Here is a 12,011-nt window from a genome sequence, read left to right as displayed (position 1 = left end):
GTATCTGCAGGTATCTTTCTCCACTGCCTCTATTTTAAATAGACATTAAACTGTGAGTAAGTGAACTCTTTTAAGATGACTGTGTTAGGTTATAAATGATTCTTTCTTCCTGTGGCAAAAGCCTCCCCAAAAAGTTTTGCCTTAGTAGCCCTGAAGCATTTTCCTTCCTTGTACCATTGGAGTTCCAAGCCCCAAAATAAGAGTAGCCTTTACTTAATGACTTTCACAGCCTTAAGGATAGAGAAGTTATTTTATTATTTGTGGTGCTTAATGTCCCTCTGAGTTGGGGGCAGACATGTGGATGCCTTAGTAATGGGACATACTTGAAGAAATTACTGGGATTTTGGTCACAGTACACAAAAATAAACTAGAATGGTACAACCATTCAATAAACTTGCTTAACTGTGTGTCTTCATTACTGTTTCTTTCCTGACCAGATAGTGAGGGTCTGGATGTTTCTTCATTTCTTCTTCCATCTGTTGCCTGCTATAGCTTTGAAAAGTTGTTTGTATAAACTTCTAAATGCAAAATTTATTTATTTTTAATAACTTCAACTGTTGAGCATTTCAAATCGGCTTTAACTTTGGTAAACTGTAAGGCTTTTCTTACATCACACTTACCAGGTAAAATACTTCTCGGTGAAGAAGAAGGTTTGGAAGATGATTCTGAAACCCGATCAGATGTCAGTGCTGCATCATTTGCAGGTACTTGCCTTTCCTTTTAGCAGTGCAAACATATGTTACTTTACATTACAAAACCTTTATTTTTCTGACAGTACATAAAATACAGAAGCGTGTGTTATGGTGACAACGAAGTAGATGGACACTCAAAGGATGTGATAGGAAAAACTAAAACCTTAAATGCTCTTGGGTGTAAAATTTAAGTAACGAAGTTGACTGCCTATTTTTTTAAAAAGGATCAGGCTGTCACTGGCATAGATGGATGGCATAGAGGTGAGGAAGTATTTTAAGAGATCTGACAGGTGATTGTTTCTTTACTGTGGTTTAGCTGTTTAGTCATGAATTTTCCTTAGCCTAATTTAATTTAGAGCATAGTATTTTAAAGATGCTCGTGTAAAGAGTGAAACACAAATTTAAGCATTTGGTTGACCTATAAATGTCTTTTTGCAGCTTCTGTGAAGGGCGAGATTACCAGTGAACTAGCTTCTTCATCGGGTGTATCAACAGCTGGGTCAGCAGGGAGTTCAGCTGCTGATCCTACCGGACACGATATCATTACCGAGCAGCCACGTTCTCAACATACGTTGCAGTCAGACTCTGTAGACCTGACGAGCTGTGATCTGACAAGCACAGCTACAGAAGGGGAAGATGATGATGTGCTTAGTCGAAGCTCCAGTCAGATCAGTGCTGTCCAGTCAGATCCCACTATGGACTTGAATGACGGTACACAGGCTTCCTCACCAATTAGTGATAGCTCTCAGACTACTACAGAAGGTCCAGACTCAGCTGTAACCCCTTCGGACAGTTCTGAAATTGTAAGTGTGCAGCGGGCAGAGGGGGGATCCACTTCAACTGAGGGGCCTGACATATCTCAGAGTTCTTCCATGGAGGGCCCAGACTTGGATTCCTCTCCTTATTCGTCTTCTACTTTTCCATCCTCAGCTAGTAACAATGGAAAGGTTAGCAGCTCACACCCCCATTGGAGAGCTTGACCTCCTTTTAACACTTTCACTTGAGCAGTAATTAAAAACTACAAGGCTCTAATCATTCTGTTCAGTGGGTAGGTCATGCGAAGACAAGCATCAACAGTTTGTCGCTTACTGGAAAAATGCCAATATCAGAGGCTTGATATAAGTATATCCTCTGAATAACGTATCCTTCAGTTTGTATAGATCCATTACTAATTGTTTGGGTGCAGAAGAACTAACGGAAGTGTTAAAGGGTGAACAGTCATACTTGGAATGCTAAAGGAGTACTTTTGAAACCTAACACTTCACATTTTCTTCTGCCTGTGCTTTTTTACTTGGCAGCACAACTCATTTTTATTCTTTTTATTCCATCTTCCAATTTTTCCTATGCTCAGCAAATATTGCATGATTTACTAAAGAAACAGATACCAAATAAACATTTGAAGTATGCATACAGTACATCTATGAGATTTCTTTTAGGCAAGTATATCCTGAGGCGGTAATTTAAAAAAAAATAATAAAGGGAAAAAATAATTCTGGAAGCCAGAGAAAAATGCACAAGAGGAAAAAATATTTCATTTTTTTCCAAATATTGTTGAACTTTTGACTGAAGTTGATAGTTTGAAAGAGTAATAGTCTTTTACACCTACAGAAGATAGTAAACTTACAGTTATGACAAGCAAATACTCCTACAAATATGAAATAGAGGAACTAAAGGAGTGATGGTAATTGCATTGTCTCTGAACAAAATGTAGGCAGTGCAGAGGTCAAAGTGTGCAGACATTTAAAGGCAAGTTACAGAGATTAACAAGTTGTGCATATTGCAGATTCTTCTCAGACTGTTGCATGTGTCAAGTTTCATAATATTTATTAACTGTAATTACAAATAAAATTACTTTTTTCCCCAACTGACAGGCTAAGTGGCATCCCCTTTATCCACATGCAGGCTTTTTAATGAAAGATTTCAAGGCGCTTCTTCGGTTATTCCCTGACTTGTATCTTGTATTTCCTGATTAAAAAAAAAAAAAAGACAGTAAAAAAACTAAAGTTTATGGTTACGAATTTTTAGTCTTTTATGGTTATTTTCCACAAGTATCTACTGTCTGTATGCTGTATTGGTTAAAATCCTTTCCATGTGTGTCCATTTTAGCACTGATTTAGGATGAAGGGATTAAAATGAGTTCAACCTCACCTGTCATTTTTAAAAACTCTACATGTGTTCTGTTTTTTTTGTGTCTATTCACAATGAGTGAGGTTATGGGAGAGTGTGACAGCAAGGAACAAGTTTGATTTGTGACAATAAAGGTATCAGTTTTGATTTGTAACTAGTGAGACAATTTTCTTTGGAATAAGGGAGTGTGGGGAGTTGTAGAGGAGGTATTGCACTACATGCTCAGCTTTCTCAGTGCTCACATCCAAGTTCATGGCTTACCTGGGAGACTCTCAGATCTAACCATGTCCTGTTGCGGCTCAAATGCTGGAGGAGGGAGGGAAGCTGCTTTGGGGCCTGCACGCAGCTGTACACTAATCTGTCAGGCTCACATTTGCTTTCAAAGTATTTCTAGATTACTAACACTGCATGTTTGAGTGTTACTACTGTGTGTTAAGTTATTTTAAGTAGTGTCTTTGTACTCTGTAGGTTTTGGAGGGTGCTGAAGGACAATATTCTGGAATGCAAATTGGGCAGCTGCAAGATGAGGAAGATGAATCTGCAAATATTCTCCAGGATGATTCATCGGAGTCTTTCAGAAATTCTTCTATTGGTATGTTGATAAATAAAGGAGGAGAAAAAATACAGAACTGGTTACACCTTTAGGGCAGACATTACAGGTGAATCTGTTATTGTAAGAGACTGAAGACTTAAATGGAAGTGAAAAATAAATAATTAGGTTGAAATGTAAAATAAATATATTTTAACGCTTCTAATGAATAACTTGTTTTGATCACCGCTAATTTATTTTTCATGTTTATAATTAAGTTCAAAGTGTTTTTAATTTGCATCTAAAATGATGTGTAATGAATTGCCTTCTTCTAAAGCTCTTCAGCAGCCTCACCTGTTGAAAACCACGAGCCATAGTAGGCAGCCTTCTGATGGCAGTGTTGATAGATTCACATCAAAAGAGGATGCAGCAGATCCTGGTGACCATGAGAATAAGGTGAGAAGCGGTCACGGTGGTATGGTTCAAAGTTTGAAACAACTACGTTTTGTTTTTTTAAAAATAATTTGTGGATGTGTAAATCGGTGATAAGCATGGGTAGCATATATACATAGTGTACTTGGTTGTAGGTCAGGATAGCTAATGTTGACTAGTAAACCTGAGCTGTAACTTGAATTTCATTTAACATAAGGTAAATACACAAACTTTTATACTGAATGCAATTGCCAGCAAAATGAAAACAGATAACACTTTTAAACTGCTGAGAACACAAAACCGTTTTGTCTGTGTGTTAACAGTGTACACTCCTACCTGAAATATCTTTGCACTGGTTGCTACCTGTGTAGGTAACTTTCATCTCCTCAGGAGTTATGTATGTCTTTCTTACTCTTTGAGCCTCTCTTTCTGCAGAGGGGCTTCTCTGATGGGTAATCATTTCCTCTTGTATTTCACTTCAGTATTGGACCTTATTCTGTGCTGGGTCAAGAGACATTGGGTTTATTGGAGACAGAAATCAGATTAATTTGGGCTAAAAGTGCAGAATGTTGTCAGCCTTCTTTGAAAACAAGAATTGCTTTTCATGTAAAGTTTCCAAAGATCATTGGTTGGTAACAAAAAAAAACGTTTCAGACTCCTCCTGATGTAAACAGCATGTCTGGGTAGTTCAGAAAGTATACAGAATGATTGTTGCTTCTCTGATTAAAATTAAACCAGATTGAAATCTGATGCTGGAGACTTTCCAAAAACTTTCCAAAAAATGTTTTAAGAAAATATTTTAAGACCTTCTTTTGGAATATGTATTAAACATGCTTCATATTGAACCTCTGAAATTTTGGGAATGTGCAGTATTTCTAAAACTTGTTATGCTTAATATTTTGTTTAAATTGAAGATTAAGTTTTATTTATATAAGACTTATGATTTGCCTTCAATAGCCCTCCAGGATAAAAGGAGACATAGGCCACTATACAGATGGAAATTCTGCTCCTCTAGTGCACTGTGTTAGACTTCTGTCAGCCTCTTTTCTACTTACTGGAGAGAAAGGAGGTAAGTTTGTCTCTAACACTCATTGGTTCAAAGCTAAAAAGTTGTAAACATCATTAACTTACTCTGATTTTCTAAGATCACATTATTAAAGAATTCTGGTTGCTTTTTTTTTTTTTTAACAGTCCTTTTTTAGATGAGCACAGCAGAGTACAGAGAAACTGAGAAACAGTTAAATGTATGCAATTTTTGTGATGAATCCAGTTTTGAACCATTTGGCATATGACATATTACTGTCATCTTGTCAGATGCTCAATTGCACTTACCATTTGTAAACTCTTGTGAGATAAACCTCTAGGGCTGTTGCGCATTTGAACCCTTTTGTGAGGCTGTATTTTTTTTTCCAGAAAGCTTTTAATACTTTAGGGAGCTTTTTAATACTTTTATATTCCTTTTCCCAGCTTTAGTTCCAGATAGAGATGTGAGAGTCAGTGTAAAAGCCCTGGCAGTCAGTTGTGTTGGAGCAGCCATTGCCCTTCACCCTGAGGCTTTCTTCAGCAAACTGTATAAAACACCCCTTGAAGCAATGGGAGAAGAGTATGGTATGTTGTAGTTCAAATCTTCGTTTTTAATGTCTTTGGGCTTCCAAGTAAGTAAAGCAGCATTTACACTGAAAACTCTTTAAATCCAGTTTAATATTTGCAAACAAATATTGCACCAATTTATATTGATACACTATCTGTGCTAGTGATGTCAGTTACAGAGCCAGTGGAAATAATGTTATTGAACATAGTGTGTATGGTGATTTTGTTTATTTTTGCTAATAAGAGTTAAACTTTAGTGGAAGAACTTACATCTTTATGGAAGTATTTTCTTCAGCACAATTGCTATATATAAGTTGATTGTTTCCCTTGTAGTTTCTTCTAATTTATTTCAGGCCATTTTTTAGCTGGTTTCTAAGGCATTTGGTTCATTTGTATGAATAATACAATGTAATTTTATGAATAATACAGTATAATCAATAGAGACCTGGAGAATTCAGCTGGTTTGATGCTGATAGAAGCAAAGGATGGAGTGTTGACAAAAATCTCTTTTTAGATTCACCAGAGCATTTTGGGTACAATCACAATAAAATGTTAGTGGTTTTATATGCAAATCTTGGTGTGAATGGTGTGAATGGTGTGTATTACATGGAAGATATCTCTGTAAGGTAGAACAAAGAAAAGCTTAGTGTGAATATGCTGCTTGTGATTTGTGTGATCAATACCTTCACTGAAACATTTTTAGGGATCAGTTAAGTCTAAGAGTAGTATCTTTAAAATAAAGTAGTTGCAACTTGTTTTCTTAGAGGAGCAGTATGTATCAGATATTCTGAACTACATTGACCATGGAGATCCCCAGATTAGAGGAGCTACTGCTATTCTCTGTGGAACAATCATCAACTCTATTTTACTGAAATCCCGCTTTGATGTGGAAAAATGGCTAATAAACATCAGAAGCTCAACAGGTAATTAAGTTTTTTAAGAGTCTCTTTTTTTAATGCGTGTCCAAAACTCTCTGTTTCATTATTTTAAATTCCTTTTTTGTTAGGAAATCTCTTTTCCTTGGTAGACTGCATACCTCTGTTACAGAAAACGCTGAAAGATGAGTCCTCTGTAACATGCAAACTGGCTTGTACAGCTGTGAGGGTAAGCAGAAGTAATAATTTACTTGCACTACGAGAGATCACAGGGGCATTACTCATTGTCTAGGATCCACTATGCTCAGGTTTATAAATATGGAACAAAAAAGACTTCTTCCTCAAGAAAGTTTATTGTGAAGTATATAGATTCAGGCACAGAAATGTTGAACAAATAAATGGAAAATAATTATGTTGGTTAGATCATGTAGCGGTATAATATGAAGCTATTCTCAGTTGTGATAAATGCACAGGTATGAGCTATAATGTTCTATTAACCAACGATAGGATGAGTGAACTAAGTATGAAGAATATCTAAGCTAAACAGGGAAGTTTGACCGTTTAGCACCTGGTTATAGCCTGTATTTAGAAATCAGAAAAGAAATGTGACAAATGACAAGTGAAATGATTATTTTCTGAGGTAAATAAATAAACATATAAATCTCAGAAAAGTAAGTGTTGTAAACTGGGTGAAAGATTCACCAGGTAACTGTAACAGATAGCTGAATTTGTGAGTGGAACTTTGAGCATGTGATGTTATTTCTGTAATAAAAAAAAAAAAAAAAAAAAAACGCTCTGGGGAAGTTGTCCTTCTCAACAGGAAGGATTTTTTCCTTGATCAATTTTCCAAACTCCACCCCCCCCCCCCCCCAAAAAAAAAAAAAAAAAAAAAAAGTAGGAGAGAGGACAAAATGAAGCTCCAAGGAAATTAATATATCAGGGCCAGGCACAGAGTGGCTGATTGTATTACAGCTTATGGGTCAGTGAGGCAAAGTGTAAAATGCAAATATTTGATGGATTATATTATGGTTTCATGTGATGATAGGAGGGGTCTGTGATGCAGCTGGGGGAGGGAAATCCAGCTAGTGAAATGATGCTATTTCTTTCAACTTCTGTTCCATTATCTTATTAGCTATGTATAATGGTTTCACTTAAGATTTAATTTTTTTTTTAAAGAAGACTTCACTAGGTATTTCCCTGTTCATATAACATATGTTTGTCAATTTTGACTTTTTTTTTCCCCTCTAAATAGATAAAGTTGCCTGAATTCATGCCTTCAGCAGAAATATTCAGAAACATTTTGGGTTGCTAATCTGCAAACAGGAAAGCGTGTTTTCATGTAATAAAATAAGACTTTAAAGCTTTAAGGTTCTGCAGTGTTTTCCAAAAATCGCACATTCTGCATGTTGTTGAAAGTCATTAAAATGAAGTATGGCTTGTTCAAAATCCAGAAATTGGAGCCAAGTATTTAAAAATATTCTGTGGAAGTTATGTGATACAGTTTTTGAACAGATAAAAATATAGTGCTTGTGCTCATTATGCCCCCTCACTTTTTTTTGGAGGGGGGGGGGCAGTTGTCCTCTGATCTCTGAAATTTGGATTCCTCTCCAGAGTTTAAATTCAGGAGAAGGTTTTAGCCGTTCACATGGGGTTGGTGTTCTGGCCTTGAAAAGTGTAGTACTTTCTCTTGAGCAGTAACTATTTGTTAGTATTTTAAATAAAACAGATGGTTATAGTCAAACATACTTTGATTTAGAAAACCTCTTCTGTAATATAACTGGAAGTTATTTATTCTTTCTAGCATTGCATCATGAGCTTGTGTAGTAGCAGTTACAGTGAACTAGGTTTACAATTAATTGTTGACCTCCTTACGCTGAAGAATAGCTCATATTGGCTAGTAAGGACGGAACTTCTGGAAACACTTGCGGAGGTAGATTTTCGGTAAGTGTTTATATTTTTCCACGAGTGTTGTAGCTGTGATGCAAAGCAGTTGTGTCCAGGATACTGGAATCATAATGGGGAGAGGTTTCTCTTCTGAAAAACTAACCAGTTTCATAAAACTAGTTTAGACCAATCATTTGTTTAAGGAATATGTGAATTTCTTTGTGAAGTTAGAGCCTAATAATACTGTATAAAAAATTTTTAGTTTGATGGTCTGTTTACCAGGTTTCCTGTAAATCTGTGATAAAAGAGAGTACATAGAATATGGGAATTAATTTAGATTTCATGTCCAGTTGTTTGTGTGTGTCTTTTTTTTTAATGAAAAAGTTCCTGACATGTTCTCCAGTATTGTGAGCTCTCTTAAAGTTTATCATGTTTTGTTATACTGAAATAACAAGACTTTACTTGCATTCCCTCCTTCTCTACAGGCTCTTCTGAGCCTGAAAAAGAAAAGTTGCTTATGCAAAAACTTTATATCCGTAGCCATAAAATTGGGCTCTATCTGAATGGTGATGTTTATTACAATCTTTTCAAAACAGTCTGATTTCACTGTCATGGAAAAAAAAAAATTCAGTGTGTAAATGTATTTTAATTAAAGTAATTCTTCTGCTGTGCAAGCCAGATAGTGGTTTAGCAAATAACTTGCCTTTCCTAAAGACAGCCAAAGGTGTCTACTTCTCACATTTTCCCTGCAGTGGTGTTCTTACAATATAAACAAAAATAGCACTCAGAACACTGAAGGCAGAAATAACTTAGAATGTTACCTACTGTATCCTAAACTCTTTTTTATCATAGGCTAGTCAACTTCTTGGAAGGAAAAACTGACAGCTTGCACAGAGGTGTTCATCATTATACTGGTGTAAGTAAACAGTCATTATATTGTGTTTCTGGATTAAGGTACCAAGGTGATTTTGCCAAATAGTTTTGACAGAATTTAATTTTAAACATTGATAGATGATTTAGGTATGCTTTGTATAAATGAGGTTCATTGTCTGACACTTCTTACAATTGGAAAGATGCTTTACTACTAAGATATAAATATCTTAGTGTTCTCTGTTTTGTCTTGTTTGACTTTTTTATTCTTAAAACTTTTTAGCATTTCTGTGTCTAAATAGTATTTTTAACAGTTTGGGGTAAAAATGATTTTACAGAATTTTATGGCAGAAGAAATCTCACTTGTTTAGCAGTCTTGTAGCAATCTGGTCCAACAATGAAAATGTTCAGTGAACTTTACTGATTTATTTTCTAGCTACTAAAACTGCAAGAGAGAGTGCTCAATAATGTTGTAATCTCTCTGCTTGGTGATGAAGATCCAAGAGTGCGACATGTGGCTGCATCTTCACTAATGAGGTGTGTATGTATGTATCTTAAAAAAAAAAAAAAAGTTTAGAATGTTATTTTCATGCTTATTGTGTACGTAATAACTAAAATAACCTCATAGTGTTGTTTTTGTATTTTTATTTAAAGAAGGGAGACTAATGCAGCTTTATGGTATCTAGAGCATGCATCATTCTGAATGAACAGATAATCATGCTTTGCACAATTAAAATTTAAGTATTCCTTTCAGAGGGTCACTCTCAGTTTAAATTTCTAGTTAGTCGTCTTCATGATGGAATGATTTGTGTAGTATTCTTGCAGACTTAAAATATTCTACTGGGTTGTCCTAACTTGTAAACATTGTTTCTAGGTGTTTATAAATAGTATATACTTTCATGCTCATTGACTGTAGTAAGGTGGTTGATTTTGCTTTAAAAAAAAAAAAAAAAAGCAGCTGCTAGCTGTAAGCTACTACAGTTAAAATTTCTGTCCATATAAAGGCACCGAACAGTAAAAAAAATTAGTTGGTAGTTGGTTTATTTGTATTCAAGAACTTAAGTTTTATGTTTAAAGAAGTTAGGAGCATCTTATATTGAATTCCTGGAATATATTTTTGTCAGAGGAGTCTCTTTCCTAGTTCTTCAGATTATTAATTGCTGTCCATTCCTGATAACAAATAATTGAGTGTGAAACTTTAAAAATTGTGCTACTGAAGAGCATTCCATATTGCAGAAAGAGCTCAGTGGAGAAATCATCAACTGTTGCATCATAGTTAGTACTAATTGTTTTTATGTAGGGACTTGATTTTGAAATTGCGTTTTTTTGTTAAACTCCAACTTCTAACTACTCAGTTTTCCACGTATTCATGCTGATTCAGTGATAGCATCAGTGTTAAAGTCAGAAAAGACTTACTTGCCCAAGAAAGCTGTAGCTAGCTTCTAGAACCCCCTTGAGTGCCCAATATGGGCATTCATTGGAAGCAATGTCAACAAACTTAAAAATAAATGTGTACTGTGTTTTTATTAGTATTTATTATTGTCTAAGTCAAAAATGTTGACAACCTGATTTTATTGTGTTTAAATTTTCCAGCATAGAAAATCAAATGATGGAAAAATATACTTTTCTGGAGGTAGAATTGTTTTTCAGTTGATACAGATAACTGTAGAGAAAATATTTGAGGAGAAAGGGGAATACTGAGAGAAATACCCTAGAGAAGCAGTTATAATGTGTGTATATATAGAGATCTAAAAAGATCTAAAACAGATTTTTTTCAACTACCATGTATGCATAGGAGGTTTAACTGCTTGATCACAGTAGAGACCAATTGTGTAAAGATGAATTCATCGTAATGTTTAACACAATATGAGTTTTAGTAAGGACTTTTATTTCCAATTTGATGTATACAGTTGGTATGTGCAGCTTTCTGAACTGTGATTACAGTTCTGAATATTTTTTCCTTTTGACAATTGTCGTTAAGGCTTGTTCCAAAGCTGTTTTATAACTGTGATCAAGGACAGGCTGATCCAGTGGTGGCAGTAGCAAGAGATCAAAGCAGTGTTTACCTGAAGCTACTAATGCATGAAACACAGCCTCCGTCTCACTTTGCAGTGAGCACTATCACCAGGTATGTTATGTGACTTGTCTTGCTGTAAAGGAACGTAGAGACGTTTCAATTCATGATGCCTAAAATTGTACTTCAATCCTGCAAATTTATGTGCTTATGCATTCTCTTTCCAAGTGGTAGTAGCATATGTGGTAGTTTTAGGCTCAATGGAAATGGACTCTGGTTTAATGGATAAACTGATGTGCGAGTTACGTGCTCACTCACTAATTGTGTGGAGTCGTTGTTCTGTGATAAACTTCTCTTCATCCCAAGGTCACCCTGTATGTCCATTAAATAACACATCTGATTTAGTGACTGTGGTTGCAGAAGACTGTATATAATTCAAAATGAAATTCTGGTTTTGGCAGTGTGGTCTTGTTGCTGTGTTTTTGCTGCCAACGGTACTTTCCTAAACTTTCCTGTTTAATTCTCCGTCTTAAAGACAGTCTGAGTTGTGTGTATATATGGAGACTCTTTGCCCCCGTATCTATCAGATACAAGTTTTTGACTGTGTACATGTTCCATACATGACCTTGAGGACTTGACTTGAGGTTTATGTACTGTATTTTGGAAACAAAGCTTTGTGGAGATGCACAAAATAGATTACTGCTGTAGAGAAATAACTAAAGTTTGTGAACATGCAAAAACGTTAGAGAGTATGATCAAAAGCAAAGACCAATACTATACTGAGGAGGGCAACTTCTGGAGAGCCTAGTTAAAAGTTGAGTTTCTGTTTGCTAACAAAGAAATTTGATTAATGAACTGTTTTTCTTTTGCTAGTGCAGAAACAAAAATATGAAAATATAATTAAATGGTAGACTCATCTGATACCTTCTCATTGCATTTCAACAAGCTGTCTATAGTAACTTAGGCCATAATCATTTTATTGTGGTATGTTTTAGCTT

General features: G+C 35.4%; 1 protein-coding gene across 3 annotated transcripts in view; it reads left to right on the top strand.

Moving 5' to 3' along the window:
* Positions 1-12,011, top strand: part of HTT (huntingtin) — an 84,296-nt gene that overhangs the window by 18,093 nt on the left and 54,192 nt on the right. For 2 of the 3 annotated variants that reach the window (XM_082760171.1, XM_082760170.1), the window contains 12 exons: positions 624-704; positions 1,131-1,495; positions 3,288-3,411; positions 3,686-3,804; positions 4,738-4,849; positions 5,248-5,388; positions 6,135-6,293; positions 6,377-6,474; positions 8,047-8,186; positions 8,982-9,045; positions 9,436-9,536; positions 10,981-11,127. In XM_082760171.1, coding sequence (XP_082616297.1) covers positions 624-704; positions 1,131-1,495; positions 3,288-3,411; positions 3,686-3,804; positions 4,738-4,849; positions 5,248-5,388; positions 6,135-6,293; positions 6,377-6,474; positions 8,047-8,186; positions 8,982-9,045; positions 9,436-9,536; positions 10,981-11,127 — 1,651 coding nt within the window. Of the gene's footprint in view, positions 1-623; positions 705-1,130; positions 1,496-3,269; positions 3,412-3,685; positions 3,805-4,737; positions 4,850-5,247; positions 5,389-6,134; positions 6,294-6,376; positions 6,475-8,046; positions 8,187-8,981; positions 9,046-9,435; positions 9,537-10,980; positions 11,128-12,011 lie in introns of those variants that run through there. The other variant, XM_082760172.1, reaches the window with a different exon arrangement.

This window comes from Aythya marila (assembly GCF_965140915.1).
Source record: "Aythya marila genome assembly, chromosome: 4".
In the NCBI taxonomy this organism is placed as follows: domain Eukaryota; kingdom Metazoa; phylum Chordata; class Aves; order Anseriformes; family Anatidae; genus Aythya; species Aythya marila.
The sequence above is the reverse complement of the archived record's forward strand: the minus strand, read 5'-3'. Positions and strand labels throughout refer to the sequence as shown.